Raw genomic sequence first — 14127 nt, 5'->3', positions numbered from 1 at the left:
GGTTTATAGACCAAATTCACTGTCTGGCTACAGCGGTTCTAAACCCAGAGGTTTATAGACCAAATTCACTGTCTGGCTACAGCGGTTCTAAACCCAGAGGTTTTTAGACCAAGTTCACTGTCTGGCTACAGCAGTTCTAAACCCAGAGGTTTATAGACCAAGTTCACTGTCTGGATACAGCGGTTCTAAACCCAGAGGTTTATAGACCAAGTTCACTGTCTGGCTACAGCGGTTCTAAACCCAGAGGTTTATAGACCAAGTTCCAGAAAACCATTACTTTCCTAGACTCTGACAAACACTTGGCAGAATTCCTGGATACTCCAACACCCCCTCTGTGCATTTTTTAAAATATTTTTTAAATTATTTTTTTTAAATACCTTTGCCAAAACGCAGGTATTTTTCATCCTATAGCTTGTTCTCCATCTTTTTAATAGTGAGCCAACAGGTTTTCAGCACTTTTATTTCCATGACTGATCAAAACTCATTTTTTCATGACTCTCTCTTGTCTCTCTGTAGCAGACATATGGTGAGCAATATGCGTGGAACATCAAATCGCAATCGGAATCTCAATACAATTGCAAGAATCACAATACATATCGCATCGGCACCTATGTATCATGATAATATTGTATGGTGAGGTCCTTGGCAATTCCCAGCCCTAAAAGTCTGTGGTTGGAATGCTTTGTTACAAACATTTACATACTGTACATATCAGATTCCTTCTGCACGGCACACAAACATAAAAAGACAAAGTTCATGTAGAGTGCGGGGATATTCAGTTCCAACTGCCACATGATGTAAGTCATTGGCGTTAACTCAAGCATACTGTATTTCCTCATTATTTTCCACTGATACAATTATACAGTATATCACAAAAGTGAGTACAACCCTTACATTTTTGTAAATATTTGAGTATATCTTTTCATGTGACAACACTGAAGAAATGACACTTTGCTACAATGTAAAGTAGTGAGTCTACAGCTTGTATAACAGTGTAAATTTGCTGTCCGCTCAAAATAACTCAACACACAGCCATGAATGTCTAAACCGCTGGCAACAAAAGTGAGTACACCCCTAAGTGAAAATGTCCAAATTGGACCCAAAGTGTCAATATTTTGTGTGGCCGCCATCATTTTCCAGCACTGCCTTAACCCTCTTGGGCATGGAGTTCACCAGAGCTTCACAGGTTGCCACTCTTCCACTCCTCCATGAATACATCACAGAGCTGGTGGATGTTAGAGACCTTGCACTCCTCCACCTTCCGTTTGAGGATGCCCCACAGATGTTCAATAGGGTTTAAGTCTGGAGACATGCTTGGCCAGTCCATCACCTATACCCTCAGCTTCTTTAGCAAGGCAGTGGTCGTCTTGGAGGTGTGTTTGGGGTCGTTATCATGTTGGAATACTGCCCTGCGGCCCAGTCTCCGAAGGGAGGGGATCATGCTCTGCTTAAGTATTGTTGGCATTCATGGTTCCCTCAATGAACTGTAGCTCCCCAGTGCCGGCAGCACTCATGCAGCCCCAGACCATGACACTCCCACCACCATGCTTGACTGTAGGCAAGACACAGTTGTCTTTGTACTCCTCACCTGGTTGCCGCCACACACGCTTGACACCATCTGAACCAAATAAGTTTATCTTGGTCTCATCAGACCACAGGACATGGTTCCAGTAATCCATGTTCTTAGTCTGCTTGTCTTCAGCAAACTGTTTGCGGGCTTTCTTGTGCATCATCTTTGGAAGAGGCTACCTTCTGGGACGACAGCCATGCAGACCAATTTGATGCAGTGTACGGTCTGAGCACTGACAGGCTGACCCCCCACCCCTTCAACCTCTGCAGCAATGCTGGCAGCACTCATACGTCTATTTCCCCAAAGACAACCTCTGGATATGACGCTGAGCACGTGCACTCAAATTCTTTGGTTGACCATGGCGAGGCTTGTTCTGAGTGGAACCTGTCCAGTTAAACTGCTGTATGGTCTTGGCCACCGTGCTGCAGCTCAGTTTCAGGGTCTTGGCAATCTTCTTATAGCCCAGGCCATCTTTATGTAGAGCAACAATTCTTTTTTTTCAGATCTTCAGTGAGTTCTTTGCCATGAGGTGCCATGTTGAACTTCCAGTGACCAGTCAGTATGAGGGAGTGTGAGAGCGATGACACCAAATTTAACACACCCGCTCCCCATTCACACCTGAGACCTTGTAACACTAACGAGTCACATGACACCGGGGAGGGGAAATGGCTAATTGGGCCCCATTTGGACATTTTCACTTAGGGGTGTACTCACTTTTGCTGCCAGCGGTTTAGACATTAATGGCTGTGTGTTGAGTAATTTTGAGGGGACAGCAATTTTACACTGTTATACAAGCTGTACACTCACTACTTTACATTGTAGCAAAGTGTCATTTCTTCAGTGTTGTCACATGAAAATATATACTCAAATATTTACAAAAATGTGAGGGGTGTACTCACTTTTGTGATATACTGCACATGTTACAATAAAGTGTTATTTCCTGAGCATGTTGAATCCTTTAGTCATATCGGTTGTGATCAACAGGCACCCTATTCTCTATATACAGTACCTAGTGCACTACTCTTGACTATGGCCCTGGCCAAAAGTAGTGCACTATATAGGGAATAGTCATGCGAGGTCACCATCTTAGCTATGTTTATTTGAAACTAAATTCTAAACCAATATTGACAGCCAGACTCTGGCACACAGCCACAGCAGTATGAGTCTTGGTTTACACTAACTGCTTAAGTACTCAGTGTATGAAGAAGCCACAAACAGACAGACAGGGAGAGAGAGAGAGTGAGAGAGCACAGGCTCCCTGATGGATAAACCTAATGTCAATAGTTCCCCAGGGCTGCAAATAAAAGGCATTATACAAACCACCTCAGCATACATCACAGTTACAATGTACAAATATATGTTTAGCAAAAGCCTTTATGCAAAGTGACAGAGTACAGTAAGTGCATCCATTATTAGTATGTGTATGTGACCCCTGCGGGAATTGAACCCACAATATAAAATGTTGTCCAACAAGAATGGGATTCAAACCCACGCATGCAGAGAACAATGGATTAGCAATCTGTCGCCTTAACCACTCAGCTACCTCATCCCCTAAGCACTGTCCTAAAAAAAAGAGTTGGCTCATGCCCCAATGCCCTGCAGGACACAGTGTGGACTTTGTACTGACCCAGAGTCAGATATCTGTATCGTGTTTAGTGTTGCACGGTATAACTTCTGTACTTTTTAGATACTAGAAAATGAAAAACGGTTTAGTACTAGAATTTCTGTTACTTTCGGTACTTCTGTCAAATGTGTCTCAACTCTGCCTATCATCACAGCTGATGTCACTCTTCTAGTGCAAAAGCACAGTGACTGCTCCACCTAACCTGTACTGGGTGTCTAGGCTGCATCATGTTAGCGCCCAACTCATGCTGCAGAAGTTAACGCACTTGAATAATGCGACGATACATGTAGAAATGTTGAAACTGTTAATTAGTGTTCGCAAAACAATGTCAAAGCTGATTGCCACTTAAAACCGGTCTCTCTATCAGGTCTCTACCAAAGATTACCAATAGTAATCTTTTTGTAGGCACTAACTCCTCCATGGGTTGTTGGACAAAGCCTACGGGGAAAAAGAATGGAGTTTTTATAGGGTTTTTGGATAAACGCTGAAAATAAAGTCTGTGGTAAACACAGGCTTAGGAGATCTTATACGCTTTGGTCTACGAGATAATCTACATCAGCTAAAGTCAATTTTTATAAACTTTTAAGCAATTATGTAATACAAAAAAGGCACATAAAGTACATGAAGGCGCCATAATTCATAAAGGTCATGTTAACTGAATGATATGATCTCATAGAACAAAATGTATAAGATCTCCTAAGCCTGTGTTAACCTAAGACCTTATTTTCGGCATTTATCCCAAAACCCTATTCTTTCCCCATTAATTTTCCCCATAGGAAGGGCTGAACAAACCAGAGGTAACTCATTTCTGGGTTTTTGGACGACAAGCTGGCAAGCTCTACTGACTCAGCGAACTGACTCCGGGCAGCCCCCTCTTGCCTCGTGTATGACCTCCTTACTTGTTAAAGAGACAGCATACACTTTATATAAATAAGCTACTTCTATGCAAATGTTGTTGATTAGCACAATAAAATAAGTCTCAAATGGAAGGGAAATAGATTGTTTGTCATATATTCAGTGTATATGACAATACAGCATTATTATTATATATTTGTTCTATAACACAATGCATGCATACACTCCTATTGAATATGCATTTAACCTGTATTGTGACTAGACCTAGTCTACATCTTGATTTACCCAGTTTATCAATAGAGATTTACCATTCAAATACATTATTACCATTATGTTGTTATGTAGTTAGATTGGTAAAAAAAAATATATATATACAGTTGAAATCGGAAGTTTACATACACCTTAGCCAAATACATTTAAACTCAGTTTTTCACAATTCCCGACGTTTAATCCTAGTAAAAATTACTTGTCTTAGTGTCACCACTTTATTTTAAGAATGTGAAATGTCAGAATAATAGTAGAGAGAATGATTTATTTCAGCTTTTATTTATTTCATCAAGTTCCCAGTGGGTCAGAAGTTTACATACTCTCAATTACTATTTGGTAGCATTGCTTTTAAATTGTTTAACTTGGGTCAAACGTTTCTGGTAGCCTTCCACAATAAATTGGGTGAATTTTGGCCCATTCCTCCTGACAGAGCTGGTGTAACTGAGTCAGATTTGTAGACCTCCTTGCTCGCACATGCTTTTTCAGTTCTGCCCACACATTTTCTATAGGATTGAGGTCAGGGCTTTGTGATGGCCACTCCAATACCTTGACTTTGTTGTCCTCAAGCAATTTTGCCACAACTTTGGAAGTATGCTTGGGGTCATTTTCATTTGGAAGACCCATTTGCGACCAAGCTTTAACTTCCTGACTGATATCTTCAGATGTTGCTTCAATATATCCACATAGTTTTCCTGCCTCATGATGCCATCTATTTTGTGAAGTGCACTAGTCCCTCCTGCAGCAAAGCACCCCCACAACATGATGCTGCCACCCCCGTGCTTCACGGTTGGGATGGTGTTCTTCGGTTTGCAAGCATCCCCTTTTTTCCAAGCTGTTTAAAGGCACAGTCAACTTAGTGCATGTAAACTTCTGACCCACTGGAATTGTGATACTGTGAATTATAAGTGAAATAATCTCTGTAAACAGTTGTTGGAAAAATGACTTGTCATACACAAAGTAGATGTCCTAACCGACTTGCCAAAACTATAGTATGTTAACAAGAAATTGTGGTTGAAAAACTCGTTTTAATGACTCCAACCTAAGTGTATGTAAACTTTAGAATTCAACTGTATATACAGTACCAGTCAAAAGTTTGGACACAGCTACTCATTCCAGGGGTTCTTTATTTGTACTATTTCTACATTATAGAATAATAGTGAAGACATCAAAACTATGTAATAACACATATGGAATCATGTAGTAACCAAAAACGTTTTAAACAAATAAAAATATATTTTATATTTCAGATTATTCAAAGTAGCCACCCTTTGCCTTGATCACAGCTTTGCACACTCTTGACATTCTCTCAAACAGCTTCATGAGGTAGTCACCTGTAATGCATTTCAATTAACAGGTGTGCCATGGAATTTCTTTCCTTCTTAATGCGTTTCAGCCAATCAGCTGTGTTGTGACAAGGTAGTGGTGGTATACAGAAGACAGCACTATTTGCTAAAAGACCAAGTCCATAATATGGCAAGAACAGCTCAAATAAGCAAAGAGAATCAACAGTCCATCATTACTTTAAGACATGAAGGTCAGTCAATCTCCAATCTAAAATCAAATCTGGAGTCGGCTTTCTATTCCGCAACAAAGCCTCCTTCACTCACGCCGCCAAACTTACCCTAGTAAAACTGACTATCCTACCGATCCTCGACTTTGGCGATGTCATCTACAAAATAGCTTCCAATACTCTACTCAGCAAACTGGATGCAGTTTATCACAGTGCCATCCGTTTTGTTACTAAAGCACCTTATACCACCCACCACTGCGACCTGTATGCTCTAGTCGGCTGGCCCTCGCTACATATTTGTCGCCAGACCCACTGGCTCCAGGTCATCTACAAGTCCATGCTAGGTAAAGTTCCGCCTTATCTCAGTTCACTGGTCACGATGGCAACACCCACCCGTAGCACGCGCTCCAGCAGGTGTATCTCACGGATCATCCCTAAAGCCAACACCTAATTTGGCCGCCTTTCCTTCCAGTTCTCTGCTGCCTGTGACTGGAACGAGTTGCAAAAATCGCTGAAGTTCGAGACTTTTATCCCCCTCACCAACTTTAAACATCTGCTATCTGAGCAGCTAACCGATCGCTGCAGCTGTACATAGTCCATCGGTAAATAGCCCACCCAATTTACCTACCTCATCCCCATACTGTTTTTATTTATTTACTTTTCTGCTCGTTTGCACACCAGTATCTCTACCTGCACATGACCATCTGATCATTTATCACTCTAGTGTTAATCTGCAAAATTGTAATTATTCGCCTACCTCCTCATGCCTTTTGCACACAATGTATATAGACTATTTTTTTCTACTGTGTTATTGACTTGTTTACTCCATGTGTAACTCTGTTGTTGTCTGTTCACACTGCTATGCTTTATCTTGGCCAGGTTGCAGTTGTAAATGAGAACTTGTTCTCAACTAGCCTACCTGGTTAAATAAAGGTGAAATAAAAATAAAAAAATCTGGAAAAGTTTAACATTTTTGAAAGTTACCACAGCATTCTGCAGCGATACGCCATCCCATCTGGTTTGCTCTTAGTGGGACTGCTTAGAAACTTTAGCACATTGAGGTAGTATGTACATGTACGTAGAGTTATTAAAGTTGACTATGCATAGATGACAACAGAGAGTGGCAGTGGTGTGGAGAGGGGAGGGGGCAATGCAAGTAGTCTGGATAGCCATTTGACTAGATGTTCAGGAGTCTTGTGGCTTGGGGGTAGAAGCTGTTAAGAAGCCTCTTGGACCTAGACTTGGCGCTCCTGCTTGCCGTGCGGTAGCAGAGAGAACAGTCTATGACTAGGGTGGCTGGAGTCTTTGACAATTTTTAGGGCGTTCCTCTGACCGCCTGGCATCAAGGTCCTGGATAGCAGGAAGCTTGGCCCCAGTGATGTACTGGGCCGTTCGCAAAACCCTCTGTAGTGCCTCGGAGGCCGAGCAGTTGCCATACCAGGCAGTGATGCAACCAGTCAGGATGCTCTCGATGGTGCAGCTGTAGAACCTTTTGAGGATCTGAGGACCCATGCCAAATCTTTTCATTCTCCTGAGACGGAATAGGTTTTGTCATGCCCGCTTCATGACTGTCTTGGTGTGCTTGGACCATGCTAGTTTGTTGGTGATGTGGACACCAAGGAACTTGAAGCTCTCAACCTGCTCCACTGCAGCCTTGTTGCTGAGAATGGGGGCGTGCTCGGTCCTCTTTTTCTTGTAGTCCACAATCATCTCATTTGAGGAAGAAGTTGTTGCCCGGGCACCACACGGCCAGGTCTCTGACCTCCTCCCTATAGGCTGTCTCGTTGTTGTTGGTGATCAGGCCTACTACCACTGTTGTGTCATCGGCAAATGTAATGATGGTGTTGGAGTCGTGCCTGGCCGTGCAGTCATGAGTGAACAGGGAGTACAGGACGGGGCTGAGCACGCGCCCCTGAGGGGCCCATGTGTTGAGGATCAGCGTGGTGGACGTCTTGTTACCTACCCTTACCACCTGGTGGCGGCCCGTCAGGAAGTCCAGGACCCAGTTGCAGAGGGAGGTGTTTAGTCCCAGGGTCCTTAGCTTATTGATGAGCTTTGAGGGCACTATGGTGTTGAACACTGAGCTGTAGTCAATGAATAGCATTCTCACATAGGTGTTCCTTTTGTCCAGGTGAGAAAGGGCAGTGGATCTGTGGATCTGTTGGGGCGGTATGAAAATGTGGTATTTGGTATTTTATTAGGATTCCCATTGGCTGTTGCAAAAGCAGCAGCTACTCTTCCTGGGGTCCACATAAAACATGAAACATAATACTGAATGACATAATACAGAACATAATTTGACAAGAACAGCTCAAGGACAGAACTACAGTGGGTCTAGGGTTTCTGGGATGATGGTGTTGATGTGAGCCATGACCAGCCATTCAAAGCACTTCATGGCTACAGACGTGAGTGCTATGGGTAAGTAGTCATTTAGGCAGGTTACCTTAGTGTTCTTGGGCACAGGCACTGTGGTGGTCTGCTTAAAACATGTTGGTATTACAGACTTGGAAAGGGAGAGGTTGAAAATGTCAGTGAAGACACTTGCAAGTTGATCAGCGCATGCTAGCAGTGCACATCCTGGTAATCCAACTGGCCCTGCGTCCTTGTGAATGTTGACCTGTCTAAAGGTCTTACTCACATCGGCCTCGGAGAGCGTGATCACACAGTCTTCTGATACCGCTGGTGCTCTCATGCATGTTTCAGTGTTATTTGCCTCAAAGCGAGCATAGAAGTAGTTTAGCTCATCTGGTATTCTCGTGTCACTGGGCAGCTCTCGGCTGTGCTTCCCTTTGTAGTCTGTAATGGTTTGCAAGCCCTGCCACATCAGACAAGCGTCAGAACCGGTGTAGTACGACTCGATCTGAGTCCTGTATTGACGCTTTGCCTGTTTGATGGTTTGTTGGCGAGCATAGCGGGATTTCTTTTAAGTTTCTGGGTTAGAGTCCCGACATTTGATTGTAAGTTTTAAGTTTCCATGCATTAAAGTCCCCGGCTACTAGGAGCGCCGCCTCTGGGTGAGCATTTTCTTGTTTGCTTATGGTGGAATGCAGCTCTTTCAATGCTATCTTAGTGCCAACCTCTGACTAAGGTGGTATATAAACAGCTACGAATTATACAGATGAGAAATCTCTCGGTAGGTAGTGTGATCTACAGCTTATCATGATATACTCAACCTTAGGCAAGCAATAGCTCAAGACTTCCTTAGATATAGTGCACCAGCTGTTATTTACAAAAATACATAGTCCGCCGCCCCTTGTCTTACCAGACGCCGCTGTTCTAACCTGTCGGTACATCATATAACCAGTCAGCTGTATGTTGATATTGTTGTTGTTGTTCTGCCACAACTCAGTGAAGCATAAGATGTTACAGTTTTTAATGTCCCGTTGATAGTTTAATCTTCCCCTGTAACTCGTTGATTTTATTGTCCAAAGATTACACGTTTGCTAGCAGAATTGAGGGAAGTGGGGGTTTATTCGATCGTCTTCGAAATCTCAGAAAGCAGCCCTCTCTCCGGCCTCTCTTTCTCCGCCTCCTCTTCTTACAGATCACGGGGGTCGGGGCCTGTTCTTGAGGGAGCCGTATATCCTCCGCCTCAGGCTCGTCAGAGTCGTGAAAGAAGAAAAAGGATTATGCTAGTCCATGGTGAGTAATGGCAGTCCTGATGTCTAGAAGTTATTTTCGGTCATAAGAGATGGTAGCGGCAACATTATGTACAAAATTAGTAAAAAAACAAGTTACAAACAACGCAGATAAATGAACAAAACAACATAATCGGTTGGAGGCACGTAAAACATCTGCCTTCTGCTCCGGCGCCATCTTTCCACTCCTCCGGAATAGAAAGCCACTCCCGCTTCCTGCAGTTAGTCTAGGCGTATGGTCAAGGAAATGGGTTTTGCTAGGGATAGCTTGAGCTGACAATGGCTTGGTGATAAAAACCTAAAGTTGGCATTTCATAGACAAGATATGGTGTTTGTGACCCGTGATAGAGAAGCTTGGAAGAGTTTAGAACAATGCCTCATTGTCTCATCTTCCTGGAATCTGGGAAACTAAGCCGGGTTGGGGGTAAAACACCATCCTGTGTACATAACCAAGGTGGCTTATGGGAGTTGGAACCAGTCCGACTAAGCATTTTTAGGTCCTATATATAACATCTGTTTTTTCATTATCAGTTAAGCACTCGGCAACACACTTCAGAATGTAGCTTTGACGGTTTCGTTATTGCAATAATTCATATATTAAATAAAGATGATTATTTAAAGAAATGACCAAGTCGCTCTCAGTACTGAATTTCCACGACAGCGTGAAAAACCCAGCAGCATTGCAGTTCTTGACACAATTGTCTCAAGGCTTAAAAATCCTTCTTTAACTTGTCTCCTCCCCTTTATCTACAATGATTGAAGTGGATGTAACAGGTGTCATCAATAAGGGATCATAGCTTTCACCTGGATTCACCTGGTCAGTCGTTGAAATGTTGAAAGAGCAGGTGTTCTTAATGCTTTATACACTCAGTGCACATACATACATGTTTATATATTGTACAACATTATTTGGGTAAAAGGTCAAAGGTGTTTGAGAGCGTGTGGTACAGTACCCATTGACATATTCACATACAGATATTCATACATATTTCTATACATCACTGACTGTACCTCTGAGAGATCTCCATTCTTGATGTGTGCCCGGGCCATGCTGTCCAGCCAGGTGCGTCGTAGCTCGGGGGTGGAGGCGTAGGAGCGTGCCAGGCTGTACTGCAAGTCCAGCAGCATCTCCGGGTCCTTCTCATGCTCCCTCATCTGGGCCGTGGCCATCAGCACCGTCCGGATACGCTTGGTCAGTCCCTTCACCTCCCCAGGGAACGCTGTCGACTGGACACACACACACAAACAGAGTGAAGTAAGTGAAATTTTAAAATGTCACTCTGTGATAATTCACTGACTCAAAGCCACAAGAGGGTAGAACACATTTAAAACATTGCTTGTTAGGGGGAGGTAGTTGCAAGAATACATTATGTATGCTATAGTCCCGACTGTTGATCTGGCTGTGTCAAAACTAGTCAGATTTTATAGGTATGTAGGAATCCCTTGCTGATTTAAAACTTGTGCTTATTACAGGCAAAAACGAAATACATGTTGTTAGGATGGTTAGGATGGTCATCTGAATCAGGGTTAGTTTGGCAGCTGGGGTGAAAGAGGAGCGATTATAAGGAAACCAAGTCTAGATTTAACTTTAGCCTGCAGCTTTATGTGCTGAGAGGACAGTGCACCGTCTAGCCATACTCCCAAGTACTTGTATGATGTGACTACCTGTCACTCACTTGGTGACAGGCAGTGGCTGAGACAACAGATTTTCTGACTTTATACAATGCACTCTTTGCGAGGTAGTTAGCAAACCAGGCCAAAGACCCCTCAGAGACACCAATACTTCTTATCCGGCCCACTAGAATGGAATGGTCTACCGTATCAAAAGCTTTGGTCAAGTCAATAAAAATAGCAGCACAACATTGCTTAGAATCAAGGGCAATGGTGACGTCATTTAGGACCTTTAAGGTTGCAGTGACACATCCATAACCTGAGTGGAAACCAGATTGCATACCAAAGAGAATACTATAGGCATCAAGAAAGCCAGGCAGTCGATTATTGACAAGTTTTTCCAACACTTTTGATAAACAGGGCAAAATAGAAATTGGCCAGAGTTATGTCACACATGCAGCTAACAAAAATATATGGAAATGTCTGCTCTACCCAAAATGACAACCAACTAATTGCAGCATTACTGCAAAAATGGAAGAGGCAAGTGGAAGGGGGAAAAAGTTAGGAAGTTGTCTGTCGGCCCTGCATTAAAGACCAACATTGGTTAAAGAAAATTGTGATAAATAAAAATATATACCAGATTCATTTAAGGACCAAACAATGTACAGCTGTGCCATATAGATCGCATATGGATTATGAATTGACACGCAAAACAACGCTGGATTTAAAACTTAGAATTTTTCTATTTAAATTATTATACAAAATTCTTACAACCAATAGAATGTTATATATATATATACATATATATGGATACAACCTATCCAGCTCTGCAGATTTTTCTGCGAGGAGGCAGAGTCATTAGATAATTTATGTTGATACTGTCCATATGTAGCTCGTTTTTGGTCACAGGTCCAGGAATGGCTGAAGAATTGCAACATTTACCTGGAGCTAACGCTAAAGACAGAAATACTGGGTGATTTAGAGCATTGGACTAGTAACCGGAAGGTTGCAAGATCGAATCCCTGAGCTGACAAGGTAAAATTCTGTCGTTCTGCCCCTGAACAAGGCAGTTAACCCACAGTTCCTAGGCAGTCATTGAAAACAAGAATTTGTTCTTCACTGACTTGCCTAGTTAAAAAAATGTAATTACATTTGAAAAGTCATAGGCAATCGATCAATAATATAATAATTATTTTAGCAAAAATGTTTCTTTAATTTACAATCTGTAGAAACTATGAGAATAGAAAGGTTCAGTACTTTTGTGACGCATCAAAGCACAGTTAAAAATATATGGCAAATAGAAATCAAACTGGATGGACATCAGAAAGAGAGGAAGGCCAGGACTAAAAACAAAATACAACTATTGTAAAAAAGATTGTGTCCGTAAAATGTATATAGTATGTATAAGCTGGAACTAGAAACCTAAGTGTTGTTGTTAAATAGTTTACTCCAATTAGAGGAGGGTTGGTAGGGTTTGCAGGAAATAATAAAGGAACATATATTTAAAAATAAAAAAAACTATTTATATACACTACCGTTCAAAAGTTTGGGGTCACTTAGAAATTTCCTTGTTTTTGAAAGAAAATAAAATTATTTTGTCCATTAAAATAATATCAAATTGATCAGAAATACAGTGTACACATTGTTAATGTTGTAAATTAGTATTGTAGCTGGAAACTGCTGATTTTAATAGAATATCTACATAGGGGTACAGAGGCCCATTATCAGCAACCATCACTTCTGTGTTCCAATGGCACGTTGTGTTAGCTAATCCAAGTTTATCATTTTAAAAGGCTATTGATCATTAGAAAACCCTTGCAATTATGTTAGCACAGCTGAAAACTGTTGTCCTGATTACAGAAGCAATACAACTGGCCTTCTTTAGACTAGTTGAGAATCTGGAGCATCATCATTTGTGGGTTCGATTACAGGCTCAAAATGGTCAGAAACAAAGCACTTTCTTCTGAAACTCGTCAGGCTATTCTTGTTCTGAGAAATTAAATCTATTCCATGGGAGAAATTGCCAAGAAACTGAAGATCTAGTACAAAGCTGTGTACTACTCCCTTCCCAGAACTGCGCAAACTGGCTCTAACCAGAATAGAAAGAGGAGTGGGAGGCCCCGGTGCACAACTGAGCAAGAAGACAAGTACATTAGAGTGTCTAGTTTGAGAAACGGACGCCTCACAAGTCCTCAACTGGCAGCTTCATTAAATAGTACCCGCAGAACACCAGTCTCAACGTCAACAGCGAATAGGCGACTCCAGGATGCTGGCCTTCTAGACAGAGTTCCTCTGTCCAGTGTCTGTGTTATTTTGCCCATCTTAATCTTTTATTTGTATTGGCCAGTCTGAGATATGGCTTTTTCTTTGCAACTATGCCTAGAAGGCCAGCATCCCAGCTGAGGACCCCTCACAAGTCCTCAACTGGCAGCTTCATTAAATAGTACCCGCAAAAAAACAATGTCAACAGTGAACAGGCGACTCCAGGATGCTGTGTTTTTTTTTTGCGTGAATTTTTACCAGATCGAATATGTTATTATCTCCAACATTAATTTCACATTTTCACAAACTTCAAAGTGTTTATATTCAAATGGTATCAAGAATATGCATATCCTTGCTTCAGGGCCTAAGCTACAGGCAGTTAGGTTTGGGTATGTCATTTTAGGCGAAAATTGAAAAAAGGGTACAATCCAGAACACAGTTCCCATTCTTCATAGTGCATTTGCATCGGAGTCATTTAGCAGATGCTCTCATCCAGTGAGTCTAAAGTGTGTTCACAGGCAAAATCACAAGGCATCCAATCATGGTCATCTGCTCGACTCAAGACTGCATTAGCCCAATGAGCTAAAGCCTATGCATTAGGCTAGCTCTGGGGGCTAACACGAGTCTTTTACAACTCAGACACATGCATTTCAACATATTACTGACTGCAGCAAGACTTTGATCATGTGCACATCTTATGTTGTAATCTCTCTTTCCAAGTCAACAGTAAAGTTAATATCTGACAGAGGAACAACCCAAGAAGATAAACAAACTACAGTATGACTCATGA

At 42.0% G+C, this 14127-nt stretch overlaps 1 protein-coding gene across 4 annotated transcripts in view; it reads right to left on the bottom strand.

The window, feature by feature from the left end:
• Window positions 1-14127, bottom strand: part of LOC139378950 (dedicator of cytokinesis 11) — a 111453-nt gene that overhangs the window by 21781 nt on the left and 75545 nt on the right. For all 4 annotated transcript variants that reach the window (XM_071121583.1, XM_071121584.1, XM_071121585.1 and 1 more), the window contains one exon: window positions 10476-10691. In XM_071121583.1, coding sequence (XP_070977684.1) covers window positions 10476-10691 — 216 coding nt within the window. The remainder of the gene's footprint in view (window positions 1-10475; window positions 10692-14127) is intronic.

The sequence above is a fragment of the Oncorhynchus clarkii genome, chromosome 21 (assembly GCF_045791955.1).
Source record: "Oncorhynchus clarkii lewisi isolate Uvic-CL-2024 chromosome 21, UVic_Ocla_1.0, whole genome shotgun sequence".
Classification (NCBI taxonomy): domain Eukaryota; kingdom Metazoa; phylum Chordata; class Actinopteri; order Salmoniformes; family Salmonidae; genus Oncorhynchus; species Oncorhynchus clarkii.
Note: the sequence above shows the minus strand (reverse complement) of the source record. Positions and strands in the feature narration are given on the sequence as shown.